Source organism: Caloenas nicobarica, chromosome 3, assembly GCF_036013445.1.
Source record: "Caloenas nicobarica isolate bCalNic1 chromosome 3, bCalNic1.hap1, whole genome shotgun sequence".
NCBI lineage: Eukaryota > Metazoa > Chordata > Aves > Columbiformes > Columbidae > Caloenas > Caloenas nicobarica.
Window position 1 is genome coordinate 92686590 of NC_088247.1, and position 13811 is coordinate 92700400.

The window sequence follows — 13811 nt, forward strand, 5'->3', positions numbered from 1 at the left end:
TGGAGAGCAGACAGTCACTAAATACTATCAAGGCTTTTGTGGTTCTTGAGCAATAAATTATGTTGCAAACCACAGCCTGTTCTTATGGCTACTGATTAGGGAAAATTCATTCTCCAAATGGAATAAAATTCCAGGAAGAATACACGAGACAAAATATCTCAACATAGGAATAAAGTGCCTCATAGGGATTTCTGTCTCTCAACAGTTGCTCTGGAGAAGATACGTGTCTGCACTAAAACTGTGCTTTCCTCTTGCATATGCAGTTCATGTCGGCATTAGAAGCAGCAGGGAAGAGTAATATTATTCTGAAAATTTCAAGACAGGCTGTGAAACTCTAAGAATTAGGTTTTAAGAAAAGCAAAAATGTTTTTCAAGAGACACTGTCAAGGTCACTGGAGCTTAGACGTAACAAATATCCTCTTAATAGCCATTCAAAAGTTTGCTTGATCTCCAATGTACGTGCCCCAGAGCTACTACTTTTTCTACAGTAGCTTGACATTTATAATAGCTCTACATGGGACAAACCCTCAGTACAGTAAACCATAGCGTATATATCGATATAAAATAATTTTACCACTAAAAAGCCTCATAATTCTGCATTCATGAAAGGCAGAGCTGGTAGATAATACACATCATAGGACCCCAGTGCATTTTCATCCCTTCATATTCTCTGTTCCAAGCCATTAAGCTGGAGGAGCAGCGAAAGATCTTTCACAGCAGGTTTCAGGGTCACCCAATCTGCTTCAATTGGCTCTACCTGGCACAACCTGCTGTGGCACTCCTGTCACTGCCTAGCAATCTAAACCTCAGCCATTTGTATGAGTGCTCTGCCCAGGGCATTCTTGGAAGCCTTCAGAAAACACAGTCAGTTTTTCAAGGACCTTCTGGACTCCAGTAATTTTCATTCCAAGGCTGAAAACAGTTGGGAAAGAAATTTCAGCTTCCAAAACATCATTAGAATAATCAAATCATGTACAAACCAGAAGGACATCGATGGTATATTTCTGGTATAAGATGGAATATATTTGCAACCATTCACAGAGTGAATGAGATTTAAAAAACCAAACAAAACTCAAAAGTCTGGCTAATGAATAGCCATGCACTGTTTCTTCCAAGCCCAGTTGAAAAATTCAGACTTCAGGCTGGCAGAGCTGAAGACCCATTCCTGAACTACGGAGAAACACAGGCCTTAGAGGACCATGTAACATAACTCCCCAGAAAAACTATTATAGAAGAGAAATGAAAAAAGGTAACTGAAAAGGAAGACATCTGTGCTAACCAAGGAACTTGCGTGTTTTTGGGATCAGTGGAGTAGTGAGGCACAACTGAAGCAAAGTTTGTTTCCACGATAGCACATCCATGACCTCCCTTGGCAGATTATTCCATTGTCTGACAGGACCTCAGTGTTTGACCATTCTCCCTAATGACTTTACTTGTTCAGTGTCAGCATTTTATATTGCCCAGAGCTCATTTGAATACACCTTTTTTTTTCTAAGTATGTACTTAGAAAATTTCCCCCCTTAGTCATCTTAATAGTTGGTCAGAAAATAGAGGAATACCCATGTAAATATGTGCATTCTTGAGTGAGCCAAATTTTGTATGTGCATGCAAATCTCAATTTGAATGCACAAATGACTATATATACATTGTATGCCTCTTTCCCTACACATACGTACACTCACATATCACATGCAAGAATGTCTATTTTCTGACTAATAATCTGGCCTCTCTTCTCATAGCTGTTTTCACAGACCTAGGCTCTCCTGAACATCATATTAAAAAAATATATTTTTAATCCCCTTTTAACATTACAAGCCACTTTTAATAATGAACGGCCCTTTACCAATACTGAAAGATGTTAAAAACCAGAAAACATTACAAACACATGCATTAGTTTTGTTTTTTCCATAGTTATTGCATAGCTATGGAACAGTTATGCTTGCTAATCTGAATCAGTGAGTCTCAGTACTACATCCACAACTGAGTTTAGAGAGAAACTCTCTACTTAGATTTAAAAGTACACTTTATTTCATTAGTGTTCACTTACTTCCCTTTTGCTGGTATTTTTCAAAGGGAGTGCAATCGCTTCTAGCTTGGCAAGTATCCCAAATCCCCTTTTCAGCATTTTTAACTTCACTGTTCTAGACTCCTTTACCATTTCTGAAGTTGCATAATTAATAATCTTTCTCTCCAGCCTAGATATATGTCATACTTTACTTTCCAGGTAACAAATCCTTCAGTTTAAAGAGGACAAGTGAAAATTTCAGTATGATCTTCCTCAAAGATTTCTATACAACAACAAAATCCAAACAATTGCAAAATTATACAGCTGGTACAAACCAGCTGATGGATCATAGTGTAACTATATAAGGTACACGCTTTCTAAGTATAGAAAAATTATCAGTAAAAGTTGATAGGAGCAGGTCACTGGGGAAGATACCTTAGAGAGAGCAGACTAAGAAAATGAAAATAATAGAGATGCCTGTAACGCACTACATATTATCTGAATTCAGCACCGAAAAAAAGAGTTCAGAAAAAAACGAAGCATACAGAACCACTAGACTGCAGGAATCAGATTTGGTAGAATAAAGAAAGTCGGCATATACAATATGGAAATAAGTAGTATGAAAATCCGACATTATAGAAGCAGCCTGAAGACAAATGAGAAAAAGTGTAAATAAAGATGTATAAAATCGACCTAACAATTACTAAAGAACAAGCAGCTGTCTTGAAAGTTATAAAAAGGACTAGTCTGAAATCACTACTAAAACTGAAATATCCAACTAAAATATCATTAAAGGAACAGAAAAGGAGAAAAGGAACAAAATAACAAGAATGAATAAAATAGGAATGGCTTTACAATATAACAATAGTGAAATAATTACCAGATAAAGAAAGAAGCTGCACTGAGAAGGCAAAAGGTATTCACATCAGCAATGAATAAAAATGTCTGATATACTAAATCCGTCCTGACTTTTAAGAAGGACCGCCGCAGCAGGAATACTTACAAAAATAATAAAGGCCTTGTAAAAATACCTATTGTCAAAGGGACTGTGCATCTCAATCATGAAAGGAAAACAGCCAATAAATAGAGTAGATGTGAGGAATCTAGGAGTTACTAGATAAAGGCAGAAAGTGAAAATTATTCTGGAATTGTGCATCCTGATTTTATAACTGTATTATCAAAACATTGATGAATACTGAGCAAAACAATGAAAAAAATCTGTGAAATGAAAGGCCAAATTCTTGTGAAAACAGGGAAAGAGCTACATACAACACAACTCAGCTAAACACTGACAGAGCCTGTCTGCGACTATCCGAGAGCTGGGGAACCTGACTGGAAAGCAGTTAGTTACAGTATTAAATAAGCTTCAGACAGATACTAACGGGGTTAGTTGTTGTTTACACTTCCTGTATCAGTGCAGAGATTTCTAAGTCAGCTCTGGCGTTAGGTGCAGTCTGGCGGTCCCTCCGGAGCAGAGCTGGTGTGCCCAGTTGGCTGCAGCCTTTCCAGGAGACGGGCTGGTTCAGGCATCCCTCTGCCTGGAGCTACCGCAATACAAGGTTTCCCTTCTCCAAGAAATATATTAAGAAAATCTTCCCCACAGGATAACACTATATCTTACTATTACTCCCAGAAAGGCATCCGCAAGGCCTAACTTTCACTTACAGTTGTCAATCCCTTTGAGTTCTTTTTGAATAGCTACAGAGAGAGAGAGATTTCTCCAAGAATGGACACAGAGGAGCTACCTCAGGCTCCTGCTCCAGACAGGCAGCCCCGCTTTCACCACCTATACAAGGAACTTGGGCAAATGCATCTCACTGGACTAAAGGTAAATGCATTAAATACGGCAGACAGCAATTCCGCAATGACAGAGGGGACTTTTTCACCTCTAAATTTAAGTTAGGATTCAGTGTTGAGCCCCAAATTTTTTCTTTTTTAAAATACGTTTTTAAAGTATCTAAAGAAAGAAACAAACAAGTACCTTGGTCAAATTTACGGGGAAATCAAACATTGTAATTAGGAATGTGCGAAGTCAGAAGATGCAAATCAATCTCAAAGGATTTATCATAAAATTATGCTCTCGTAATGTTCAAGCACAAAATTTACTGCACACATTCTCAGCTGAAAAGCTGACATTTGGTGAACTCTAAGTATTTTCCTCCAGAGGAAGTTTTTGCTTGGCTTTTGTAGTTTCTGCATGTGGGGCTGCTACATATTTTTGTTACTTTAAAATGGAAACAATTATTATCTAGGAAAATGTAAGTACACCGATTTATCTAATCATGATCCAATCAAGGTATCTTTAGGGACACAGGAAAATAATTAAAACAGGGCCTCAAACCCTCTTGTGTTTTATGTGACTCAACATGAACATCTTCCTGTGCATTAAATCTGACACTTACCTTCACAGAAACCATGACAAGGCAATCTTTTCAGCGAGGTTTTCCTGTTACTATTTCAACCCCCAAATGTTGCATCAAGTAACCTCATGTCTCAGAAAAGCTAACAACTAGAATGGTCACGACCAAGTTTTTTCTGAATGTTATGCAAACTGCTACTTACAATCCGAGGCTTGAAGGGTGGCTTGATTTTCCTTTGTTCTAGAAGAACCCAGTCAATTTCCTTGAAAAACGGATGCTGCTTTATCGCGTCTTCCCCGTTTTGCGATGCCACACAGCCAAGTCGCTTATTTGGGTTTTTTGTCATGAACTACAGAGTGGGGGAGGGAGAGAAGGAAAAAGGTAAGACATGACTGGCAATGGCTGGAAACCATTTGCAGTTCAATTACACATCCCAATTCCTAACACCTAGTTTTTAGAGATAGCCCCCTTTCAGAAGGTTATTTTTTCAGTAAGAGTGACAAGGATGCCTCTCCAAATTTCAGAGGTTCCAGCCAAACTAGAAGATCCAGAGACTCTGAAGTGTAAGTTTCCTGCAGGAAGCTCTTTCAGCTGATTGCCAAGACCTCCTAACTTTGTACGGCCGGGAGTGCTACAGGAACAGATTCTCTTTCAGCATTTCTAGTTCCAGTTTTAGGCAAAAATACTACAGAAAAGAAAATATTAAACTTCCCAGAGACATTTCCAAATAGGTGGTCAGGATAGCTCTTATTTTATCTTATTTGCTCTATCTTGACTATTAATTTTGGGGATAGGGGCTACATATTATGCTTACTGGTTTTTATTTTCTTTGGGTACGTAGGTTGCATAATCATACACTCCACTGAAGCAGATACATGAAGAGCCATAACCTCCTTACTAATTTCTAGGATTTTATTCTAATATGAGTAAGAACAGCACCTGCAGCTACGTGTATTATAAGTGTTCTGTCCATATGTTTCACAAAATACATGGAGTGATCAGTACTAGCAGAAAGCTTCCCTTGAGAAACTCCATGACATTTGCACCCTCCCTTTCATCTTTAGTACGCTGTTAGTGGCAGCAACTGGAATGAACTGGTCTTTTCTGGTGTGGTCATTTCTAAACTTCTCACTTTCAAACTCTTACTCTTCCTTTCAGCAAAAAGCTGTAGGACCAGCATAAGACATTGATAACAAATCACGGCAGCTGATAGTATTTTGCTCTGTTATTTCTTCATTCTTTTATTAGCAATTGCTCTACTTATTTCTTAATGTATGTGGACGCAGAATCATTGCAATTCGAATATGCTGTTCGTTAACACATGCACACTCATATTATAGAATTATCCCAAACTTTGCTATAACTTCATATTCAGCCGTTACTATAACATTTTCTAAATTTACCAAAAAAAGTGTACAAATAAAACAAAATGTGATAATTGCTGATTGCCTTTTTAGCCTAGGTACTACATCATACTATACACCTGCAGAAAAAAATAAACTTAAAAAAAAATACCTCACTATAATGCATACCCTGGCTTTAGTAGTCCAGTTCTTATCTAAGTAGCTACTGAAGCCCTTAAGATGGTTTTAGATGGTTAGATCAACCATCCACAGGAGAATACCACTGCTATCATTGAAAAGATATAACATAGATCATCTAGGCAATTCTCTCCGTGACTCCTGACAGATACACGCTGCTCCAAAAACAACCCTTCTCTTTGGTCTTCTGTTCAACCGCTCTGCAAGTTCTTTTGCAAGTGGGCAAGTCATATCTAAACTACAGGTCACATTTTCTATGGGCAGGCGAAACAAAGGTTTTCAAAGGATTACTGTGCTTTGGTGAGGTCTCTTGAAGAATCACAAAATGCATTCCTACACTCCTCTGCTTTATTTCACCTCCAGGACTGGAGTGAGCAGGCCTGGAACCAGTAGCCACACATTTTGCAGAAACATGGAAACTACAGGATATGCTTTTTGTACCGTATAATCCAGGTATCAAAGAAGTAAAACCTGATCCTAGTATCTGTCATGCTCTATCTTTGTTTTAAGCCAGAGGCAGGGAAAACATCAGAACATGTCATTTTTAAGAAGGCCAGGACATGAAAATATGTCTAGATAGTACAGTTTAGTACTGTACTTCCCAAACTTCAATAAACTTGGAAATGGATGATAAGGGAGAACAATTTTTAAGAATGAATACTTAAACAAACAAAAAAACCCATATGCAGATACAATGAAATAATCTCAGACTTCTGAAGTGGACAGTTAATTCTATACATTTCATCCCCTGCAATAAATAGTGATTTTTTTCACCTTCTATTTCTGAAGTACAAGCTGACATTTATTCCCTGTTTATCAACAGCATCAACAATGATGCAACTGTCAGGGTAGAGACAGTTGTTAACTGTATTGTGTTGCTGAGATGGTTGCCAATGGAGCTGACAGCCACAGCTGTTAAGTGTTGCTGTTTTATCTTCCAATATTAAGGCAGGAACCTCCTTTTATGAAAAGAAAAGACTTCTACACTCAGAGTTCCTACTGACTTAAATGACACCAGGACAAAAGGTTGCTGAGATAGACAAGCAACTCGAGGCCCGAATCAAGGATCATCAGGCTCCTAAAATTTTGCCTCTTGAAATAAATAACAAAGCTTAAAAATAGAGTTCTGCTTCTGTACCCAGAGATCTCTGTCATCTGGGTACACAGGGAACACTCACTGGTGACACAACCTGTCTCCATTGCTTGCAAAGGAGCATAGAACTAATTTCAATGAAGAATTGTTTTCCTTACCAGACAGGAAAGAATTTTAAATAGCAATTCCTGTCGATTCACAGAAACAGGACTAATAAGATCTGCAGGATTTCATGGGATAAGCAACGTGCTGCTTTGTAATACCAAGCTGTAAAGCTATCCTCCTTATTGTTTGGTTAGAAATAACAAGAAAAATGTTTCTTCAGAAAATAAGAAAACATTGTTACTTAACACAAGAGAACATCTTCTTATTAAAAATTCCTTATATGCTGTTTGAAGGAGTGTAAAAATACACAGTTTCTAAAGAATAAAACCCATGCCTCAAAGCACAATGTGAGGAAACGAAGCATTCCAAAGTTAATCCCTTGCTACCATTCAGCAACAAAATACATAGACGCCTCTTTCTTTCCTCCTTTTTTCCTGTTCTGCATTTAACAGCATGTTGACAAGGATCAGATGAAGAACACAAGTTTCAAACATGTTTCACACCATAGTTGCATAGGCAGCAGGTTGCTAAACGTGCGGAAATCTTTTTATGGAGTAAACTGGCACAGCTCCATTATATTCTATCGATTTATGCCAATGAAGACATCTTGCCCAATGAGGGCAATCTATTATTATAGTGCAAATCTACTTAATGGATACAACTCTTTTTTAAGGTTTGTAATGGCATTAAGAATTAGCTTTAGACAGAAAGATGTGGAAAAAAAATGCTGCGACTACAGCAAAATACAAACCACTATGCCTACTTATCAAAATGTTGACCCAGGAAAACATCCTCATGAGAATTCATTGCAAAGTCAGCTTTAAAAGAAACTAGAGGGTTTAACACCCTTGCACTTATATTCTCAAAAATACATAGTTTACACCTGCAGCCCAATTCTGTATCTGCATTTGCATGTGGTTAATGAATAACATGTATTAACAGTTAGCCATCTCACTACTTGCACCACAAATGAGATAACTGTAAAGCTCTGTCTGTCAAATCTGTTTCTCCCTTTCCTCTGTAAAACAAATTGCTCCTGTATTACATGCTCAACCAAGAGTTATCGCTTAACTTTTCCCCTCCAACAAATATTTCCACAATTCAGAATAACAGAAAGGTCAGGTAACGTAGATTCGCTGAAGGAGCCTGTAGATGGCAAAGGAACAGATCTTACAAACTGTGAAACCAAAACACTGCAGAAAATCTCCCGGGTTTCAGTGAAATTCAGATGCAGATATGAATATTGACAACAACGCTTTCTCTGAAATAAGCCAAAATAACCCCTGAACCCTGGATATCAGTCTGAGTTCTGCAGCTAATGTCCATACATTTTAATTGCTGAACTGAAAATAATCAAAAGGTCTGGGAACAAAAAGGGATGCATAAAAGTATCATGTCAGCTAAAAGTCACCAGAGAGGTATCTGGGGGGAGATGGGAGAATGCGTATAAAGGTCAGATTTAATAAATCCATGTTCTCAGCAGGGTGAATGGAGCAAAAGAGATACTCCAGCAAACAATTCAGAGGTTAACTCTGACTTCTGCTTTGAATCATCTGCTCTCAGCTACAATGAGACTGAAGATATCTTTATTAAAAGAGCAAGATGAGCAGTTCTGCAGAATGTGCTACCTGTCTACTGGTGTTAAAATCAGCATTTGTTCAAGTTTTATATATACTTTCAAAATGTAACCCTATATGAAGATGTCTGCAGGGCTTTATACTACCAGTTGCCCTCTTAATTGAAAGTTTCCCTTATTCCAGATGCTGAAAGAAAAATAAATGTGAAAAAGTAGAAATTTTCCACTTTCAAAGAAGGTGAAAAACTGGAATAAAAACCAAGGGTTTTTTAAAGCCAGAAATCCTCCTCGGGTTTTCAAACTATGGGGACTGGCATACTGCTTCTGTTTTCTTTTGGTTTTTATTTCTATTACTAACAGAGAAGAAATAATTTATGTCAGTGTTACATTAATGACGTAATGATGTAAACCTGGCTTTAGGAAAGGTAATCTAAAAACTGAAGTTGCCCAGTGGCACATTTGGCTGATTAAAACAATTGTGGCATTTGGTGACACGCATTTCTGTCAAGTCACTACTCATATTGAAAAACACCAGCCAGGGCAGAAACAATTACTCTAGAGTAAGACTGTTTATCGAAGTGTTATGTGAGCTATAAAATAGAACATGCAGCTGCAAATAAAGGGCTTTCAACCCATCTTGATGATAGGGGAAGAAAGGCAGAGGGATAGGAAATTTTATAAGTGGGTTAGATAAAAACATGGTTTCTTTAATTACATAGTGCCTCCTCCCCTCTAGTGAACACACGGCATATAAAGTGTCAAAGTGATAGCACAGTTCTAGTTGGTTGAGTTTTCCCTGAAACATGAATCTGCAGTACACAGTTTTACACGGTGTATAACTGCGTGGAATACAAACATTCTGTTCCTTTCCCACAAGCAGTGTAATTTATCCCAGGCTCCATTATCCTAACAGTGGCACTCTGAACTGTGCTTGAACTCCCAGCGGTGACTGCTCTCAACAGCTTTCAGCAAATTCAATTTTAATCAAGGGAAAAAAAAAAAGCAAAAAAACAAAAAACCAAAACCCAATCCCGCAAAAAAAAAAAAAAAAAACCCAGCAAAAACACATGAAGAGGAGGAAAGCAAGTAATAGAAGACTCACTGCTTTTAAAATGCTGACAGCTTCTTTACTGAGCCAGACTGGATACAAGACATCATCGTGAAGGATGGATTCAAAGAGATCATCTTCATTGTCAGCTTCAAAGGGGGGTTGCCCAGCCATCATTTCGTACATGAGAACACCCAGCGCCCACCAGTCTACTGATGGGCCATATTCTAACTCCTGGAGGATCTGGTATAGAAAAAGAGATCGGATTGAATAGACAAGTTAGACAATACTCTCGGCTGCACATTTGCTGTTTCAACATGATATACCCCTTCTTTTCCCCCAGAGTTGGGCTAAATCCCACACTGATTTGGGTAACAGCAGGCATGGTTTCTTGCCCATGCAGTTTGCACTTGCACAGCTAAGTGTCAATGCATAGTTATTCTCAGAAGTACTGACTGAGTTTATCAGTCCCCTGGGCAAAAGAGCATGCTCATGAACAAGAGAGCTGTATATCCTTCCAAACTGCTCAAGGCAGATCACGCTATAGGGGAAAAAAGATCACAGATACAAAACAGACTGGTGGAAAATGTGAAACATTTCCTTGTCTCTATCTTGAACAAAACAAACTGAACCAGCTTGTAATGCTGCAATCATCTGAGAGACTTGTTCTAGTCCTTTAGGTAGGGCTGAAGGAAGCCAAAAGCATTTTTGTTCAAGATCTTTCTACAGCATTAAAAAAATGTACCATCCGTGGCAGCAGGACTCACTTTAGCTGTCTCTGCTTTCAGAAAAACTGGCTACAGTTTTTCATGTGGCACAAGCTCAACCTTGTAGCAAATACCTTTAGTGGGCAGTAGCAGGTTAGCATGATGGAGTTTCACTGCGCTGTACCTGGCGTTAGAAAACTAGTGTTGTACAAGGAGCAAGTTGAATTCTTGGCTCCTCTCCACGGAAGTTTGTAGTTTGGCTGCAACGTTTCAGCGTGACAGGGGACTGGGGAAAGGAGAGTGGGTGACTGTTCAAGGTGAAGCTGACTGCCTTAAAATGAGTTGAAATGGCAACAACTCCACTGTCTCCATAAACAGCACTAGCGTTACAGTCAGAAGCCTTGTGGTGAACCGCGTGAGCTTAGTGCTGTATTTGGGAATCACGACCAACATAAAACCAAACGCAGTCCTAACATGAAAACAGAAATGAGTTTTAACATTTGAATACAGAGGTCTGGATCCCAACTTGATTATTAGTTGAATGGATATTACATTTTCTAGACAGTAATTACAGAAAACGAAGCTCTTCAACAGCATACTTTACAAGTGTTCTGGGCACTCCTTGGAACTCATATATTGAGTTCCAAGAACTTTCTGTTCATCCATATGGTAAGAAGTATCACAAACATAGTATTATTTCTTTCATGCAGATACTTTAAAGAAAGGAAAAAAATTATATTCCCAAAAAGACCCTAGGCAAAATGACACCAAACATGCGGCCTCTTCCATATGAACATCCCCTTCTAAGTCTCATGAAAAATCAAAACAATTTTTGTAACTACTGAAGGCCAGTGCTGGCAGTACTTAGTTGCACCCAGCACCTTAAAGACTATTAAGTGCCTTCACAATGATGGTGAGTCAGAAATGAGCATATAGACAAGAATACAGTTAAGTTCGCAGAATAAATAACAGGAAAACCAAGCTTTGCCACTCCTATCAACAAGAAATACTGCTTATGAGCAGCGGAGTAACCAATTCCTGCAAGATTAGCCAGGAAAAACCGTGGCACAGTCTCTATCTTCTACACAGTCTGCACGTTCTACTGTTTTCATCTACATGTAAAACGTGTCTAAAATTATACATGTAACAGTCTGATGAGTGATAATATCTGTAATTCTTAGTGTAGTTTAAAAAAATACCTCTGGAGCTATATAGTCAGGTGTGCCACAAAAGGTTGTGGTGGTCACTCCATTCAGAATCCCTTCTTTGCACATCCCAAAATCAGCCAGTTTACAGTGGCCTTCTGCATCCAGAAGAATATTGTCCAGTTTCAGGTCCCTGAAATAAAATGGCCCAAAATTAAATCAACTCTCAAACTTTGATCACGTGCTCTTGAATTTCATCATAAGCTGCAGAACATGACAAATAGATGGTTTCAGAAACACCACTGAGAAACTATCCTTCACGCGTGTGCATGCAAAGTTGGTAGCAGTCACTAAACAGAGCTGGTTAAAGGCAATAAGGAAATAGGCAATGACAGGCATTTTGCAAGACTGAGCCTTTGCTCTCTTTAGCTGCATGAAAGCACAGCTGTATTCAAGACAGAACGTTTGGAAAAGATCAGATTCGTTTGTTACAAATCTAACATTCTGCCTATGTGAAATAGGTCGACAATGTCGAATGAAGCCATTCTCCATTTTTGAATTAATAGGTACGTTCATACTCGGATTATTTTGAATTGGATTCTTAATATATACTAGGAATTCCAAGTTCAGATTGCAATGAGAGGGACAAATAACAATGCGCTTGTCTTAAGAGTATTATTTTCTGCAGTTTAAACCTGCTCAAAAATAATCTCACAGGAATATTTTGCATTTATTGTTAAACACCACATCTTAGCAGCTGTCTCTGATCACTTGTTGTTCAAATGTCTTTGTGTCAAAAATACACAATTCTTCAGTTATTAAATTGAGTGAGGTCAAAAACAGGTTGAGAAAGGGATATCCACCTTTCCTGTCTTGCCGCCTGCACATTTTCTAAATATACCATTGATGGTTATCGCCTGTTCCAACACAATGGATGCTAGGTACCATTTAACTTACCTGCCACTTGCCTTGGACTAAACTATAAATGGATCTGGAATGTCAATGCAGAAAAGAACCCTCACTTGCATGAATAAAGCCCCACAATCAAAAACATTTTATTATTTATGAATAATAAAATAAACATAAAACAGAGGCAAAACCACCCATATTGCATGGAGCATTTTATTTTCAGACTTCTGTCCAGGCTTGAGATACCTCCGCTGTGTATTAAAAACACTCAATAAATGAATGCATTGTATGTATGAATTCATAGAGAAGTGAGAAACAAATGCAGAACACACGTCCTTAGGTGATTCTGTGTGGACACTTTCTGATCAGAACATTTTTCCTAGAAGAATTAGAGAAATTTCCACAGGTGGAATTAATGAGAAAAAAAAAAGTGCGGGTAGGCAAGTTCTAAATCAGACAGAGGAATAAAATCCCACACCAGCCTCTGTAAACAAATTTCACCCCAAAAGCCTACAAAAAGATACAGGTCTTGTTAAAAAAATCCTTTATGCCAACAAATTCCACCTGACTGAGGTATGATAATTCTTCACCTTTCTCTGTGGACTTTTTTCAGGGAAGTATCTCCTTATCAGCCCCCAGACCTTAGAACCACAGGCACCGTAGCATGGTGGAAGCATTCATACACTTTAAACGTTTAAATAACCCTTCCAGGGCTGCATTATGTTAAGAGTTTTTGTGGACATGTTCAAGGCTACAGTATGCTGGGATTTTGCTAGAAATGTTCTTTTCTCCCTATCAACCCAGCTTCACTAGGTGGATTTAATTCCTTTTTTATTTTTTTTCTTTCAATATTTGTTCAAAATTTTTGAACGTGCTGGTCCATCTGTATCTAACATATATTTCTCAAACATGTACACAGGATAGCATAGATATCAGATATTTCTGGGACACCGTGCGCTTACTACTCAAGGTCTGCGTAATCACTGCACATTTGTCCAGTAAGTCAGACACTTCTTGGAAGCACTGGATGATGTACTGTGCATGTAGATATCGCATGTGCTGTGTACATGTTACAAAGTGGTTTGTGCATATACAAGAAGTCTGACGTGGCAAAACAAAGTCAGATTTACCTCACTAACAGTAAATTCACTGTCTCCCACATAAACTAGCTTTATTGTATATGGTTTATGTAGCTGAAGTATATACTGGCTGCTCAAATGTCCATTGTAACCAATATGCTGTACACCAGAATTTGGTACCTCCAGATCAGTTACATGGCTCTTCTAGGTTCTCAGCTGGTCACCCATGTAAGGCCCCTTAGA

The 13811-nt window shown here is 38.3% G+C and overlaps 1 protein-coding gene across 2 annotated transcripts in view; it reads right to left on the bottom strand.

The window, feature by feature from the left end:
• PRKCE (protein kinase C epsilon) overlaps positions 1–13811 on the bottom strand; it is a 292898-nt gene that overhangs the window by 16273 nt on the left and 262814 nt on the right. For both annotated transcript variants that reach the window (XR_010605909.1, XM_065630857.1), the window contains exons 12-14: positions 11635–11773; positions 9783–9971; positions 4568–4714 (exon numbers count right to left, since the gene is read on the bottom strand). Coding sequence is in view for 1 of the 2 variants with exons in the window: in XM_065630857.1 (XP_065486929.1) it covers positions 4568–4714; positions 9783–9971; positions 11635–11773 (475 nt within the window). In the remaining variant the exon portion in view is untranslated. The remainder of the gene's footprint in view (positions 1–4567; positions 4715–9782; positions 9972–11634; positions 11774–13811) is intronic.